This window comes from Buteo buteo, chromosome 10 (assembly GCF_964188355.1).
Source record: "Buteo buteo chromosome 10, bButBut1.hap1.1, whole genome shotgun sequence".
In the NCBI taxonomy this organism is placed as follows: domain Eukaryota; kingdom Metazoa; phylum Chordata; class Aves; order Accipitriformes; family Accipitridae; genus Buteo; species Buteo buteo.
Genome location: NC_134180.1, coordinates 11,857,281 through 11,874,374, shown reverse-complemented (window position 1 = coordinate 11,874,374; position 17,094 = coordinate 11,857,281). Strand labels below are relative to the sequence as shown.

At 52.6% G+C, this 17,094-nt stretch overlaps 1 protein-coding gene across 1 annotated transcript in view; it reads left to right on the top strand.

Annotated features, from left to right (window-relative positions):
- NMNAT2 (nicotinamide nucleotide adenylyltransferase 2) overlaps positions 1–14,781 on the top strand; it is a 29,418-nt gene extending 14,637 nt beyond the window's left edge. Inside the window, exons 2-11 of the mRNA XM_075037547.1 lie at positions 6,592–6,680; positions 7,408–7,475; positions 8,170–8,248; positions 9,422–9,551; positions 10,198–10,278; positions 10,394–10,438; positions 11,751–11,827; positions 13,452–13,553; positions 13,797–13,864; positions 13,994–14,781. Coding sequence (XP_074893648.1) covers positions 6,592–6,680; positions 7,408–7,475; positions 8,170–8,248; positions 9,422–9,551; positions 10,198–10,278; positions 10,394–10,438; positions 11,751–11,827; positions 13,452–13,553; positions 13,797–13,864; positions 13,994–14,096 — 842 coding nt within the window. The 3' untranslated portion in view covers positions 14,097–14,781. The remainder of the gene's footprint in view (positions 1–6,591; positions 6,681–7,407; positions 7,476–8,169; positions 8,249–9,421; positions 9,552–10,197; positions 10,279–10,393; positions 10,439–11,750; positions 11,828–13,451; positions 13,554–13,796; positions 13,865–13,993) is intronic.
- The last annotated feature ends 2,313 nt before the right edge of the window (positions 14,782–17,094 follow it).

Sequence of the window (17,094 nt, the reverse complement as noted above, 5' to 3'; positions counted from 1 at the left end):
TTTGCCCAAATACTTCCCTTGCAGAGATTTCATAGTCAATAAATATATATTTTTTTCCCATGCATATTTAAGTTCTGTTTGGTATTTCTGAGGTAGACAACAAGCTCTTGAAAATGCAGATCCCAACATTTCTATATATTTTTTGGAGAACAGCATCATTTTTACAGGTTTCTCTAAATAATATTGTGCAGGTTAAAAACAAATGAACAATTTTGATGGCAACACAGAGAGCAACATCCATCTCCTCCCAGCAGCACACCCCTCCGTGAGTGCTGCAAGGCCAGTGGCACATCAGCATCCCACAGGATGTGTCCCGCTGAAGCTGTTGGCCTTGCTGTAGAAACAGGCAAATACATTTTCTGCCTGCAGTCACAAAAACTATATGGGTTTGCTTGGATTTCCAATCCTTGCCATGCATTTGTAGGAGATGAACTGTTTTCTGCAGGAAAAGGTGTTTTATGAAGGCAGGCAGGCGCTGGTGGTAGAGAGTCGGTGTGAGCTCCTGAGAGCTGGAGCTGAGATGACGTGCCACCAGCATGGATCACATCCCCTGAAGATGCGGGCCTGGCACTGGGCTGTTTAAATACAGACCTTGAGAAATTGATAGCCAGGTGAAATCATTGGCTTTTCCCACCAAAAATTCAAGGCAAATTAATACCATCAGCTGTCCTTCAGAATGTGAAGCGGAGGTTACATGCAAGGAGTTCAGCTTGTCTTAAGAGTGAACTTTACGAAGGAGCTGTACGCAGAGGAGAAGCCATGGAAATGAATGGGTCAGTGTTTTTAAACTTCTTTTGGCAAGGAAAATCAAGTCAGGGTGAAGCACGGCATAATGAGAGGATGTGTTCATTTCAAACTCAATGGCATCTTTTTTGTTAGGGAATTTCCTTTTTTTTTTAATTTGCATTTTAAATTGCATTATGATATAAGGGTAGATGCTGGTCCCTCGATCTTGGCTCCTCTGCACACTTGAAGCCCCAGCTCTCCTGCGTGGCAGTGTGTCGGAGCAGGTCCGCTTTGGCTTTTCCAAAAATCATGCCTGGATTTTGTCCCTGTGCGGTGGCAAACAATTCCAAGCATTTCAGTTGTCTTCTTGCGTGTGCTTCCAAGGCAGTCAGGATAGCCTTCCCACAAACCTCCTCTGCTTCTAGGCTCATCCAATAACATTTCTTCTTCCCTTTTAATTCCTCTTCCATCATCACAGCTCAATTCTTTTTTTGCTATAAAAGTCTCTTGATACTGTTTTCTGTAACTTATACCCTATGCAGTCATCTGTTTTTCAATCTAGAAGAGGTCCCAGGACATGGTTGGTGTGAAAGATGCCAGAAAGAGCAGAAGCAGGGAAAAAAATGGCTTTTTTTTCTCTCCCTCTTGATTGATTAAACTTGAAGACACTGATGGGAAAGTTGGTAGCATCAATAAAGGCGAGCACAGAGCATTGGAGAGGGAGAAGTGCTGCTGGTATCCCCTGATTCCTCTTTTTAAAATGCAGAATGGAGAAGAAAGAGGAATTTTTTGCACATTTGGCTTTCTGGGCAGTGGTTACAGAGGGCTGTCATGGTGGGCTGCAAAGGGAATCCCACCACCCATGGAGTTTTGTGCTTTAATTTATGATGCTGGTTCAACCTCAAACCCCCTTGCCCATGGGGAAAAAAAACCCAAAAATCCACCCAAGAATATTGTATTTTTCTGTGTGTGCTCCCCCATAGGGTGCTTTGCTGGGTACCACTTGGAGCACAGATAGCCATAGTCACGCACAGAGCTAGGTTCCGTTCCCTCGCTGCCCTGGTGAAACCCGCTGGCGGATGGAGATGCTCCCACACAGTTCCCTGCAGATAAACAATGAGCAAAGACAAAAAAGTATGGTTCAGACTAAACTGCCACTGTTAACCCCTTTTTGCTCAGGATTTTGAGGGCAGGGAGGGAAACTTTCAGTACATCTAATCCAGGCAATTGAATTTTACTTCCTGCACCGATCGAATTATTTAAGTGTGTTTTTCTCTCTCTGGGGGCTGGCACACCCAGGACACAAGAGCTGGGAAGGAAGCCAGGGAAAGGATTTTGGGTGAGTCTGAGGAAGAGGTTTTATTGAGGCTGGCAAACTTCCCACAGGCTGTCACAGGGGCCTGGGGCTGCTCAATGCCCTCAAGCGGGGAAAAAAAGTCCATGGCAATTATAGTTCCTTAATTGACTTTTAACTGACCTGATAGCTAGTAGAAATTTCAAAATTTGGAGGAAAAAATTTTGTCCAAGTGGTTCTTCAGCGACATCCCTACTTCCCTTCCCTGCTTAGCCCCTCTCGCCTCCCTTGACATACAAGCACTCTTCGTCCATCCCAAGCTATTGCAAGGGAGCTCTAAAATAATCTTAGGGATGAATTTTTGTCCTGAAGCAGAGCAGGAGCGAGGGCACAGGAGCTGAAGAGATGCATTGCTGGGAGAATTGTCCTTTCCTAAACAGCACAATCCCATCCACACCACCCAGAGAAGATAATTTGACAGGGAAACATGCAGGAAAAGCACACCCATCGATGTATCTGTGGAAAAGACCCTTTCCCCACATCTGGACCTGCCAGGCTGTGCTCTCACCTGCCTGTTGTGCCAAGCTGTGGCCCAGGGCTCAGCCACCGCTCCCACATGCTCAAATCCAACCAGTGCTACCCTCATGGTGCTGGCAGGCATGAACAAGCCCGTGGCTAATTTTCAACCAGCAGCAGGACAATGAGGTGTTTCTGTTGCCACTAAAAGCCCAGGAGCCCCAGTTCACCGCAGCAGCTCCAGAAGATGCAGCAGGATCCCCTGTCCGCTCATGTTCTTTGTGCCCATCATGACCATACTTGCATCCAGCAAACACTGAGTGTTCTCCTTCCCCTCTCTTTCCCTGTTTCTCTCTGGGAAAGTTTCTTTTGGAGGGGAAGCAGGAACGTGGCTGCTTTGGCAAAGATGGGTTTGTAGGGTGGGTCCCCTGCCCCAACAGCTGATGCCACGTTGAGGGGCCAGGATAGGGAAACTTCCCCAGATGGCAAGAGCTAGCGTTGCTGCTTATTTCCAAGGAATAAGGCAGCTACACCACTAAGGGAAGCAGGAGCAGACTGGAGAGCTTCGCATCAGCTTTAGTGGGTGCCAGCTGGGGCTGGGTGCAGGTGACAGTGAGGAGGAAGGTTCCCTGCAAGTGTCTCCCTGCAGCTGCTGCATGGGAGGGCACCAGCCTTTCAGGCAGGGCTGCTCCCCGTCCCCTGGGGGAACACTGGTGGCTGGAGCAGGGTGCCTGTAGGATATGATGTGCAGTGACATCTCGGGGTGGCTGATGGATCCTGAAGTCACCTTAGCTTCAAAAATGCTCGTTTTCTTTGCAAACGCAAAATATTTTTCTAGATCCTCCACTTGCAAAAAAAAAAGCGCTTTCTAGTGACTCATCGATCTTGTCTCCTTCTTTTGCTTTTACCTTTTTTATCTTTTTTTTCTTTCTACCATCTCAATAGCTGGGGTGGGCAGTGCTGCACTGTGCACTACCCAACCAACCTCCCCATGCTTGGCAGAGGTGGCAGGGCCAGCACCACCACCAACAACAACCTGCCCCACACTCGCACCTCCCAGCCTCTTCCTCCTCGCTTTCTGTTGGGCTGCAACCCCCCGGCAGTGCCGTGGTTCATGCACAGGCACAGTCTGCCTGGGGGACAAGGTGGTTGCAATGCACCCAGTGGGAGAACTCAAGTAAAGGGGGTGGGTCATACAGCTACAAAAGCTTGGGGGGCAGGAGGTATTGTTGTTGCAGCATGAAAAGATGGGACTTTCCATCCTGAGTGTTGGTGAGAAACCCTCTTTTCTTCTCTGAGAGCATCTTCAGAGAAGCATTGGGGCACAAATGTGTGTGCTCTGGGCGGGCAGAGGGAGGTCAGACACAGCATAGGAGCCCACAGGAGTTTAGCAACTCTTCACCAGCATTTTTATCCTCAAATGCCACCTTTTGGAAATATCAGCCCAAGACTGTGCATCAGGCTGGAGGGACTCTGGCAAGTCTCTTGGCATAGTGGGACACAGGCAATGTGTTGACACAGGGTGGGAGCGGTGTAAGAGCCATGCAGCTGCTGGGGGACCAGCTGGGGCATGGGTGCTGGGTGCCACGGGAAGGGGACCCAGGGAAAAGCCCCAGGGACAATGCGGCTGATGTTTAATACCATGTATCAGCAGGGAGCAGAGAGAATTTGAGGGAGAAATGGCTGAAGGCAATGAAGCCAGATGCATCAGTGGATAACAGCATCACTGCAGCAGAGCCGTGACAAAGATGGGTGCAACCCTATGAGGCATCAGCAAAGAGGTTTCTAGAAGGGGAGGACATCATCACAATTGCCCAAATCCTGAGGCAGCCCTGCCTGCAGGCAGGGAGGGAAGCAGGATGGGTGGCTGCATCAGGACCAGCCCAAGGAAAGAGGGGAAAACTGGCAGGGGAGAAGTGCCCAAAAGCAAGTGAGACTTTGGAGATCGGCCAGCAGCTGCAGCAAGGACCATGCCATGACTAGCCCTGCCATTGCTCTTGCAGTGGACCTACTGTTCCCCGACAGGATGGCTCCATCTGTCTGTCCAAGACCACACAGGGTAGACCCCAGGCGCCCACATGCAGGGCATTTGAGCCTCCCATTCTCCAGTGCATGCAGGAAGGGTTTTCCCCCATCCTGCTGTGATGATGTGCTCTCAGACCAATATTGTCTCTCCTCTGCCAAGACTTAGTCCTGCAGTAGCAGCTCCCAGCAGCTGCTGTCCATGAGTTGGATCAAGCAGGGAGTGAACAGGGCTTGAGCAAGCAGGATACAAGCAAAGTTGGTGCAAGCAGAGTTGGAGCAAGCAGGGTTCGAGCTAGAGGTGGGGAGCTCACCAGCAGCAGCCCAGTGCTTTCCAGCAGAGAGGAGCAGATGGGGTTGAGCATCTTGGTCCTGGTGCACTGCTCCTCCTGGTGAACCCTTCGGCATTTCCAAAACAGCGGCACATGAGGTGTGGGTCTTGCAGTGGGGGTGACAGGGATCCATCCGTGTTAAGCACCCATGCATGCAGCTCCATGCATGATGGCAATTTTTATTCAGGCTGTCAACCAACAGCACATCTTAGAATCACAAACTTGGGTTGGGAGGGACCTTCAAAGATCATCTAGTCCAACCCCTTCCCACCATGGGCAGTGATGTCTTTCAACAGGTTGCTCAAAGCCCTGTCCAGCCTGACCTGCAACACTTCCAATGGTGGGGCATCCACAACTTCTCTGGGCAACCTGTTCCAGCATCCCACCACCCTTACTGTAAAAAATTTTTTTCCTTATATTTACCTTAGAACTACTCTTGTTTAATTTAAAACTGTTGCCCCTTGTCCTGTCACTTCAGGCCCTGGTAAAAAGTCTCCATTCTTCTTATAAGCCAGCTTTATATATTGAAAGGCCACAATAAGGTCTCCCCAGAGCTTTCTCTTCTCCAGGCTGAACAACCTCAGCTCTCTCAACCTTTCTCCATAGCAGAGGTGTTGCAGCCCTCTGACCATTTCCATGGCCCTTCTATGACAGACACATGTCTGTCTTGTGCCAGGGACCCCAAAGCTGGATGCAGTACTCCAGGTGGGGTCTCACAAGAGCGGAGTAGAGGGGAGCATCCCCTCCCTCAACTGGCCATGCTGCTGGTGCTGCACTCAGGACATGATTGGCTTTCTGGGCTGCGAGCACACATTGCTGGTTCATGTCCAACTTGTCACCCACCACTATCCCCTTCTCAGCAGGGCTGCTTTCAACCAATCCATCCCCCAGCCTGTATTGACATCGTCCTGCAGGGAGTTATGGCCAGCCACTGATGCATGAGCTGGCAAAAAGTTTTCTGTTCATAAAACCATGGGGTTGTCTCCACAGCCCAGCAGTGGCGGAGGCAGCAGGTTTTGTTATTATCCTTGGTTTTTTTTAATCTTGCCCACATCTAAGGGGTCCTTGTCAGAAGTGATGCTTGAAGTTAGGGGAGCCATCAGCCACCTTCCAGCTGCTAAGAAAGCTTTTGGCTGGTAGTCAGCAGCAAACTGTAGCAGGCGAGGAAGGGAGAATTCATGAGGAGAGAAAGGGATATAGTTTATGGGCAGGGAAAAATAGAAAGGAAGGGATTTGTCTGCAGGCAGTGAATGAACCAGCTTCATGCATCACCTTGTGAGCTCAGTCTGCCTCCTCCAGGGCTGACAAAAGAGCCCATCTCTGCTGAGCAGCTCTCAGTGGTGCAGGCTCTGGCTGCCCCTCTGGTGCCCTGGTGAGGTGGTTGAAGGTGATTTAGGGTCTGAATGTGATTTAGCTTTTGCTAAAGACTTGCCTTCTTCCACCAAATCCTCATTCCCACAAGGTTTGGGGATCACCAGGAAAATCCATGCTCAGCATCACCAAGGATGGCACTGAATGAGATGAGCAGTAAAGATGAAGCCAGCCCTTCCCTTGGTTGCCTTGCCCATCCGGTGCTGCCTGAGCTGGCATGAGCTGCTCCATGGGCTTTGGGGAAAGCCGGTGGGTGGCAGCGGGGTATTGCAGGGCTCAGTGGGTCCAGCTGAATCCCCCTGCACCCTTTTCCTTGTCCTCCTCCTTCAGAGCGAGCCCGGGATTACCTGCACAAGACCGGACGCTTCATTGTCATTGGTGGCATTGTCTCGCCTGTGCACGACTCCTATGGGAAGACGGTGGGTCACCTGCATTTTCCTTTTCTGCCTCCTACATGCAATGGTATGTCTGAAGCCAGGGGTGAGCGCTAGGCAGCACTGCCTGTACCTGTGGTCCTTTCATGGACCTCTTCTGCCTGGGGCAGCTCCTGACCACAGGAATGTCTCCAAGAGGAGGGAGAGTATTAAACCACCCACTCTTTAGATAAAAACTGCAGCAAGACCCTACAACCAGCCAAAGTACTAGACAGCAGAGAGAAACATACTCACCCAAAATGGCAGTGGTCATCTTGTTGGATTGGGGTTTTTCTGTTTGTTTGAATGATTTCAGAGCCAATTTTATTGTGGGGATGGCAACAATGCAAATAGGGACCTTTAAAAGCACTTTCTGTGGCAGGGGAAATCCAAATTAGGTGAGGAGAGATTTTCCTCTTCTCTGGAAAGCTGGAGAAATTTCATCAAGAAAACCACCATCCCCAGGTCCGACCCCACTGCAGCACAGGGTTGAGAGTGGTGGTGCTGAGCAAATCTTACCAACTGGTACGTAACAAGGGCTGAAGTAAGGCAGGGACTCCTCCCCTCCAGCAAACAGGACTTTAAATAAATTTTTGTGGGCAGGAACAAATCCTTCTGGCCTGTGTCATCTGAGCGAGCCTGATGCTCTGCCTTGGGAAGGTTTGCGAGCCCAGGCTGGCCAGGGCACGATGCTTGCCTCCTGTAACCGTTCCTGAATCACCCTCTCTTGCAGGGTCTGGTCTCAAGCCGGCACCGCCTGACCATGTGCCAACTGGCCGTCCAGTCCTCCGACTGGATCAGGTGAGTGGCAGACCCCACACCCGCTGCGGCACCAGCAGCCCCCGGCAGCCCCTGCCACTTCCTCAGCACCGTGGGGGCAAAGTCCCATGTATGAAGTGGAGATGCCACGAGCTGCTAGAGCTCGAGGATGCACTTTCTCCTCTCCCTGCCAAACCTTGATTAAAAACTAGAGGCCTTCCTCTCCTAGTCTAGCAGAGAACTAATGAGGAGTGTTACACCATCCTTCAAGGGGACCCTTTGGCTTCAGAGGGTCTTGCAAGCCCCCTGCTGAGTCTGTGGTGTCTGGGTGAGGCCCAAAGTCTTGTGCCGTGGCACCTTCCCTTTCTACATCTGCAGCAGCAACCCACGGACTCTCCCCTTCCCAGCATTGCCATGTGCCCTCTGGCAGCTAAGGTGGGACCAGAAACATCTCCGGGCTGGCCTCAGGAAACAGGGTTGTAACACGTGTGGTTACATCCAAGCCAAAGGAAAGCTGGTTAGTTGGGTACCAAGAGTGGAAAGGTGTCCAGGCACACATTCAGGCCCCCAAAGCTATTAATGAGAGCTGGATGTCCAGAGGCCATGGCAGAACTGGGGGAGCGATAGCGGCTGCTCATGGCACTGCTGGCCAGCCCAGTGGGGAGGAGGTGGCATGGCCAGGAGGTCCAGGCAGTGGCGGTTGGCCAACACTGTTGCCTTGCTGTGCTCTCTGCAGGGTGGACCCCTGGGAGTGCTACCAGGACACCTGGCAGACCACCTGCAGCGTGCTGGAGCACCACCGCGACCTGATGAAGGTGAGGCAGCCTCTGCACCGTGGGAGCACCTGGGGTGAGGGTGTGGCGAGAGTGCAGGAGTGGGGTTGCTCTTGCACCGGCACATGGACTTCAACAACCAAAATACAGCCGGGACAGACAGAAAGACTTGCAAGAACGCACCCAAAATCCTGACCTGGAAGAGGTGCAAGATACCTTGACACAGCCGCTTTGAGCTCCTTGCCCTGACGGTGAAAGCAAATTGAGCCCTCCAGCCAGAGCCAGCAGCTGTCCCAGTCCCACGCACACCAGGAGGGGAGCAGGGTTGAAGGCAGAGTGGGCATAAGCCCAAATCATTAATGCCGACCATTTGGTCCACCCTGAGGGGAAGGAGAGGTAGATATGGGCATCCCTACTCATCAACTGAGCCGAAACTGCTGCATGAACCCGACAGAGTGACTCAGTGGGAAATTCAGCATCTGAGAAGTCCCTGGGGAGCCCAAAACCCAGGAGGAAAAGTCCCTCCGCAGCCCAGGCAGGCCTGAGAGCCGAGGAGGAAGGTGACTGCCCTTGGGTGACTGCAGGGACGGGGAGAGCAGGGCTGCTGCCAACACTTGGATATAGCGAGCAAACCAAGGAGGGGAAATGGTTAAAACAGCATCATTCAAACTCACATGCACCCCAGACAGGAGGCACAGAAGTAGCATTAACCAGCCCAACGGGATGTCAGTACAGCCAGGGACTATGGTGCTGAAGCCAGAGAGCCCCTGGAGCTGCCTGCCTTCTCCTGCAGGGACCGGCGGAGGACATGTTTGCTCCCAGGGTAATGTGTAAGCTGCTGGCTTTGCACAGCTGATTCATCAGCTGCTGTATTTTTATTTATTCATCAGAATTTATGAGCACCTCCAGGCGATGGGGGCAATGCCTTCCCGCAGGCAGCACAGCTGCAGCCTTGCCAGCCTCATGGGTCCACACAAAAAGTTAATCCCACCATTCCCAGCCTTAATCATGAATCATTACCCACAGCCTCCTGCTAGCCCCAGGCCCATCCAGTGAGGTCGGATGGGACAGGAGATCCTAAAGTGAGCTTGGACATACTGTCACTGAAAATAACCTTCAGCCTGGGGTGCGGAGGCTCGATATGGGGGTCGTAAAGGTTTTGGGAGGTAGCTGGAGTGAAGGCACTGTTCCAACTACATCTCTCCCTCATTGCAGAGAGTGACTGGCTGCATCCTCTCCAATGTCAACACGCCCTCCATTACTCCTGTGATCGGCCAGCCCCAGAACGAGTCCTCACAGACCATCTACCAGAACAACAATAACGTCTCCAACAAGCCCACTGCGGGTAAGGGAAGGTGGATGACTATCCACCCCTCACCTCCCAGCCAGGGCTGCCAAGCATTGGGAACAGTGCTCCATCATCTTACTTTTGGGTCAGGTCACTCATCAGGCTCCATGCACCAAGGCCAGGGTCAGGTGGGGACGCAATGGAGAAGTGAGTTAGCATCCAGCACAGCAAGGAGAGCCACGAACAGCTTAAAATGGCTGTGAAATCTCACTGGACTTCAGCTGGATGATGTTCAGGCAGTGAGATCAGCGAAGAGAAAGCCTACTTGGTACCCATGGGGTGCATGCAAGGGATGAACTAGCAGGAGCAGTGACGTGGCTGGATCTCCCACAAGCCAGTGGGATGTGGGACGCGGAGGTATTAGCTGGGGACAAGAGGGGACATTATTTAAATCCCATAAAAATGAACATCTTGTGATTTTTTATTTTTTTTTTTTAGTGATTTTATCTGTCCAGCTGGTCCCTTCAAGGCACAGCGTAGTGCTCTTGGGAGTTAAGACTGTGAAAGGAGGTGGTGGGGAGATGCTGAGAGCAGTTCCCGCACCTGGGCACAGGAGCATGTCTCAGGACCAGGGTGGCCAAAGTTCTTCTGTGCATTGGTCGCACAGCCTCTCTCCCATTAATTTTTAATTCTTCACCTTTAGCAAAGATCCTGGGGAAGGTGGGAGAAAGCCTGAGCCGGATTTGCTGCGTTCGCCCACCCATGGAGCGCTTCACCTTTGTGGGTATGTAGAGGAAAGGTCCAGCATCGCCTCTGCTTTAGCTCCAGCCCCCAGCCTTGCTCCCAGCCCCCTCTTCTAGGCCACAGACCAGCACCTCTGTTTTGCTTCCCTTTCCCAGATGAAAACGCCAACTTGGGGACGGTGATGAGATACGAGGAGATCGGTGAGTACGCAGCCCCCCTCCATGTCGCTCCGGCTCCTCTGGGCCAGCGATATGTGGCTGGGGAGCAGCTGCACAACAGATCTGGTGGCGAGCAAAGGACGCTGGATCATCTCACCCTGGTGCCAGCTATTGAGGCTCAGGAGTGAAACAGGAGCAGCGCTAAACTGGCCTGAGCCCATTCCTATTGGCAGACAAACAGCCTGAAATAAGGGAGTGAGCAGTGGGGACCCGGCTCCCAGCAATGGCACAGACCTGCCATGGTATCATGCCTTAAAAGTCACCCCAAGTGCCACCAAATTTGCCCTCTCGTGGTGGTGTCACCCACATGCTCACATTGCCTGCAGCCCTGCAGAGCTTTGTGTGTGGCAGCAGGAGGCATTTCAGCTGCCTGACCAGCCACGGTGCCCCTTTCTCTAAAACCCTTTAGGGGTTTGAGACCTACTGGGCTGCCACACACTTGACACCACGGTACATCACCCAGGGCTCTGCATGGGGAGCTTGCTGGTGTTTCTGAGATCCATTTCATGGGCTAGCTCACACACAGCCTGGTACAACACCCATCCTAGCACTGGCACCATGCAGAGCCCAAAGGCTTTGGCCACCTGGAAATGCCAACCAGGGAGACACCTTCCCATGCAGCCACCTCTTCCCACCCCTCAGGGCAGGTTTATGGCTTTCCTCCGGCGACTGTGCAAATAAATTAATCTTTATGGGCCCATTGGAGCAGAAAGCTCCTTTCCGCAGCACAACTTTCTTGCTGAGCAGCAAAGCCAACTCTCAAAGCAAGCTGTGGGCAAGCACCAGTCCCAGCCTGGGGAGAGGAAGGGAGGACATGGAAGTCCTCCAAGATGAGCAACCCACACCATCAGCTTTGCTAAAGCAAACATGGCCATGCCCAGGGCTCCGAGCAGTCCCCTGGGCTTTCCCCGTTGCCCCATGGCTGGAGCCCCTGCAGCAGATCACAAAGTGATTGTCGGTGCCCATAGCATGGAGAAACTACTCCCTTCCCCGGGGATACCCCACCTCCAATGCTGGAGCACAGCCATAGTTGAACAGCACGTAGCAATGTTGACAACAACCCAGCAGCACAGGAGAGGAGCTGAAATAAAGTAGGGTGGTGGGTATTTGATGTTTGGCACCAGTAGAGATGTGAGAAGGAACACGGGATCTTTAGCAGGACTTGCTTTGGCAGGAGAGGTCTGTGCAGAAAAGGATCCCCCCGAGCAGTGCAATGGGATGGCAGGGGGCAGGGACAGTGCCTGCTCAGCCCTGTTTGCTCCCACCTCTGAGCTTCTGTGTTTCTTTTCTTCAGAGCTTCGCATCTTACTGCTCTGTGGCAGCGACCTGCTGGAGTCCTTCTGCATCCCCGGTCTCTGGAATGAGGCAGACGTGAGTCACCACCACTGGGCACCCCTCCATGCTCCTCTTCCCCAGGCTCCCTTCCTCCTCCTCTGCTTCCCACACCCACCACTCCTGGGAGTCACTCAGGTCCTTTGGGATGGCAGGAGCTGTGCTAACCATCCCCACTGCCTCTTCCATCCCAACCCTGACCCTCACCTCCCCTAGCCAAGGGCAGCCTGAGGGACAGGGTCTTCTGCTCCAGGGTCACCAACCCTACCCAGCCTCCCCTTCCACAGACCCAAGCCCTGGTCCCACTCACCGTTCACGTGGAGGACTTCACCTGGGGTGCAGGGTAAGCCCATCCCAAGGGATTTTCAAAGGCTGCGCTCCCACTCCTTGTCCCTTAGAAGGAGCCAGCATCAGGTAGATGCCAGTCTCAGCAGAGTGAAGTGTGGAGGTACAGGAAATAAGGTATTTACAAAAGTTGGCCAGACCTCAGAAATTAAACATGTTTACAGCCAAATCAACAGCTTTTACTTAATAAAAGGCTTTTCCTGCAATGCAGGGTACCCAAGTACCCATCTTTATAAAGGCCAAGAAATAAAACCATCTTGACTTCTCAGGCAGATGATGCCTCACACCAGTTCACAGCTGACATGAGCCCATCTCAGCACCTTCACTACCACAACTCAAATGGACAAAATCCACTGCCCACCCCTCTGTGCCCCCCCAGCCCCCATAGTGAAGGACTGCAGCAGGACACCCAGCACCCTGGACACTGCGGTCACCACCTGAAGATGCCATATTTTCATGGGAGGACATCAGCCCTAGAGAGGGGCTGGGTTACTGACCCGCACGCTCCTCCCAGCAGTCAGAGTTGTGCTGGCTGTGGGAGATCACCTGGCTCTTCACTGAAATTGGGCGGTCAACACAATCCCCCCATTCCCTCCGCCTTGAGCCTCTCAACTATTTCTAAAATCAGTTACCGCATCTTCAATCCTAAGTTTTTTTAAAACTTAGCTGGCAGATATCTCCTCTGAAAGGCTGCAAAACCTGAGATGAGGCAAGTCTTGAAGCCCAGCACAAAGGATGCAAAAATTGGATATCAAAGCATAGGCAGAAGAGGCATTCTGCCCCAGCACCACCTCACAGGCTCCTGCTGCCTGAATTTGCTGACCTAGAGCTCTTTCAGATGAGCCTCCTTTGTCTCACCTGAGACAGGTGTGAGCAGCAGGAGCTCTCCCCCCGCAGTGGCAAACTTGGCCACCGGCCTTGGTGCAAACAACTTTGCAAGAACAACCCTACAAGACCTCTGTCAGGACCAACACGTCCATCCTGCTTATAAACCCTTCCAGCGAGGCAGAGGTCATGTTCTCCTTGGGCAACCTCTTCTGCCACCACGGTCCTTCTACCATGACAAGTCCTCCCTAAAGCCTAACCTCAATGTCTCATAATAGGATTTAACTCTGTGCGTTTTTACCTCATCCACTGCAGACCACTCACCATGCCTTAATTCCAAGTTTCTGCCAAAGGCCATTGAGATAGCCTCAAATTCACTTTCTGTCTCCATCCAGACCATGGCCCAGCTTTCATGGTGCAGAGGGGTCGGCAGACAGTGGCAGGTTTTGCATGGGGTGGCTATAAAGCTCTCCCTGCTTTGGCTTGCTCCTAGATGGAGGTGATCGTCGGGGAGTTTGGGATCGTGGTGGTGCCCCGGGACGGAGCAGACCCCGACCGGATCATGAACCACTCCTCCATACTCCGCAAGTACAAAGTAAGTGAATACATGTGTGGCCAGGGAAGGCTGTGAGAGGACCTGCAGCCTTCTTTAGCCAGGCGAGCACTTCTGCCACAGGGCACAAGATATCTCAAGGCCAGATGCTCTCAGCTGCTGGGTGGGATCAGCAATAGGGTCACCATGCAGCAGTCCCCTGAGGCCAGTGGGGTGGGGGGCTGGCAGGGCAGACACCCGCTTTCAGACCATCCCTTCATTCCTCTCTTCCTTCTTCCCCTGCAGAACAACATCCTGGTGGTGAAGGACGACTCAAACCACCCCATGTCAGTCGTCAGCTCCACCAAAAGCAGGTGGGTGAGGTAGGGGGACTCCCACTACGGTGCGGGGAGAGGGGTGCCCCCAGCCAGCCCCTCCACTTGCAGGGGTACGTGACCCACCCAAATGGGCTCTGACCCCCTTCTCTCCCCCAACACCCCCAGACTGGCCCTGCAGCATGGAGACGGACACGTTGTGGATTACCTCTGCCAGCCTGTCATCGACTACATCCTCAAGAGCCAGCTCTACATCAACGCCTCCGGCTAAGCGCCAGAGGTCTTGCAGCGAGACAGCCCTTGTGTCCCGCCTGCCTACAGCTCTCCATCACTCTTTCTCTCTCTCTCAGTCCGTGTCTCCATCTCTGTCCCCACCCCATGGCCTCCTGCTCGTGTCTGCCTCTCTCCCCCGGCGCCAATGCTCCATCGTGCAGCAATGTCCAGGGAACTGCAGCACAGCCCTGAAGGGAATGGTTTGGTCTCTTTTTTCAGGGAACTGCCCTCCCCCTCATATGTGGGGAGGGAGGGGGGACCAGTAAAAGAGCGATGTGCTTGGTGCGCTCGAGGGGAGGCAGCTCTGGCACCCCCCTCCAAGCATGTCACTGGGAAATGGTCCCCCCCCCGGTCCATCCTCCCAGCATGCTCAGAGCAGGGGCTTCCTCTTCTGCATCATCTTACAGTACTTAAGCTCAGTAAATCTAGGCGGACTTTTTTTTCTTAAATAGTTTTAGCGCGAGTCCTCTGGGCCTCTCAACACGATGACCAAATGAATCCTGGCTGGCTGTGGGCAGTTGCAACCCAACTGGCTCAGTGCCCCATGGCAGGTGTACCACTTCAGGCCAGCAGTAGGACAAGCCAGCTAACAAAATCCTCCTTCTGGCCCTGAAAAATCATGGAGAGGGCATTTCTGAAGGGGAGCAGAGGCCTTGGCAAGCATTGCTGCCAAAGCATTACTAGGGGAGAATGTCATGTCTTACCTTTCCTTGGCTGCAAGTGAACCCAACCCACCCCAAGGCAAGTGGAGTTGGGGTGATGCTCTACTCAGACCCAGTGTCGGAGAGGGCACCCCACTGCACCTAGAAAGGGACCTGCCATTTATGAAGCCAAGAAAAAAGGGAGGAAGAAGCAAGCAGGTGGTGACCCAAAGCCTCTGGTGAGAATTTGCCCCAAACCCAGCTGAGCTTTGTGGAGGCTGGCTCCATCCCCATCCTCTAGCCTCCAGATCTCCATTTCTGTCTGTAAACTTCCCCCTTCTCCCTCCGCTCCTACCCTCTTCCTCTCCTTGAAGAGTTTATTAAATGCATGATACTTTCCCCCTCCCAAACCAGCTGTGGCTACTTTGCACATCCTTTGGGACATGCCAGGCTTCTGCTCTCCTCCCTGTGACATGCTCCCAAATGCCGGGGATGGAGCCTAGTAGGGATGCATTAAAATCAGGGCAGGTAACAAGGAGCAAAAGAAAATTATTTAAGTCCTGCAGAGAGGAGTGTTGCTGAAGCAGGCCGTTGTCCTGCTGAGCATCTCTAGGGTGCAAGGACCAGGCACAGCCCCTGGGAAAGATCACAGCCGCAAGGAAGAAGGTACAGTCCTGCTTTACTCCTCACCTTTTCCTCTCCCTTTGCTCCATTTAATCTTGTATTGCTTTGGATATAGCCCTGCTGCCTATAGCTCCTGGACATCTGCCCACTCCCCATAAATTTGGGCTAACTAGGCTGAGGCTAAGCCACACCACCACACTCTCCCAAAGCACGACCATTACCCATGCTGGCTTTGTGGCTTTCCCAGGGCAGCGCTGTGACTAGCTGCTGGTCCCCAGCAAGGGACAGTGTTGTGTTGAGACACCCAAGGGCTGGGAGTGCTCCAGGGTGTTTCAGGGAAAGATCTGAAATTACCTGAAATTACACCCCCCATCCCCTTAAAAGTCTACAAAGGGTCACAAGCTGCTCTCATGGAAGCTCCAAAGATGAGAGATTGCACTAAATTTGGTGACCTGCTGGATGCTGCTGGCATCTCTATAACAGCAAGCAACTTTGGACAAAACAAGGTAGCCTACAGCCACAGGCTCCTTGCAGCAGGCAGTGTTTTACAAGCAGTAGCTAACAACTTCTCAAGGAGGGCACAGCTCTTCCCAGAAGGGAAAGCAAGAGAGACAGAAGTGATGTGACATGCCCAAAGGCCAGAAGAGGTCTTTTCTTGCCAGGGATTTCCCCCCCGCACAGAGAGGCTTGTTCAGGAACTGTTGTAAATTGGGCAGCTGAATCCCTCAGTGCCAGGTCTGGTATCTCCAGGCAGTTGCGTACGTATCCCGTGGGGTGAGGAGATACACAGACACCAAAGCAGAGAGGGTGGCAAGAGTGTGCGGGACTTGGAGTGCAGGGACGCCTCTTCTCCAGGGAAGTCTTCAGCCAGTTCGAGCGGCTCACAAGCATCCTACTGAGCTCCCTTAGCTAACACGCTGGGCAGGTGCCCATGGTGGGACATCTCATCCATGAGACACTCAACATACATAAGCCAGTAGCTAGAGTCCTCTCCACCTGTTGTTCTCACATGTTCAGTTTTTCAGTCTCTCCTCCCTAACACAGAAGTTATTTCAGAGAGCAGCCTCCTTTCCTTGCCAGATGTCACCCATGTTTCTTAGCTCCAAGCCGGAGGAGAAAAAGCAATGGTAGCGACCAGCCTCCAAAACACATACACACACATAGAGCGGGATTTTAACCTCCTGGGGGAGCGATGCCTCTTTGAAGGGGGAGGAAGGACAGTGGGTTTTAAGTGAGGAAAAGACACAGGGAAATAAAACAAAGGAGATAGAGAAGGAAGGCAGGCAGCGTGTCCGAGAGCCATCTCAGATCCTCCCTCCCTCCCTCAGGTACGCAAGATGGGACGCAGGGGAAGCCAGACGGCTTCCCACCCCATTGCAGTTAGGACGGCATGCCTTAGAGACGTAGAGTTGTGGTACGGATGATGAGTATATTCTGTTTTACTAGTCTTACCTGCGCCTTTGTGTATCCGCTCAGTAAAACTCACAGTACAGGGGGGGTGGGATGGGGGGTTTGTAACAGGTCATTCAGCTCTGGGACCAGTTTGGAAAATGTCTTTGGGTGGGCATGGAGAAAAAAAATAAACATCCCTGAAGATCCACGTGACCACCAGGGAGGTGAGGACTGGGGTTTCCAGGATGCAGGGGAGGGGTGGGAAGAAGCTCGTGGGTTTTGGTCTTTGAACCTCCACTTTTAAACAGTGCAATTTGCTGAAAGAGAAATGAACTTCAA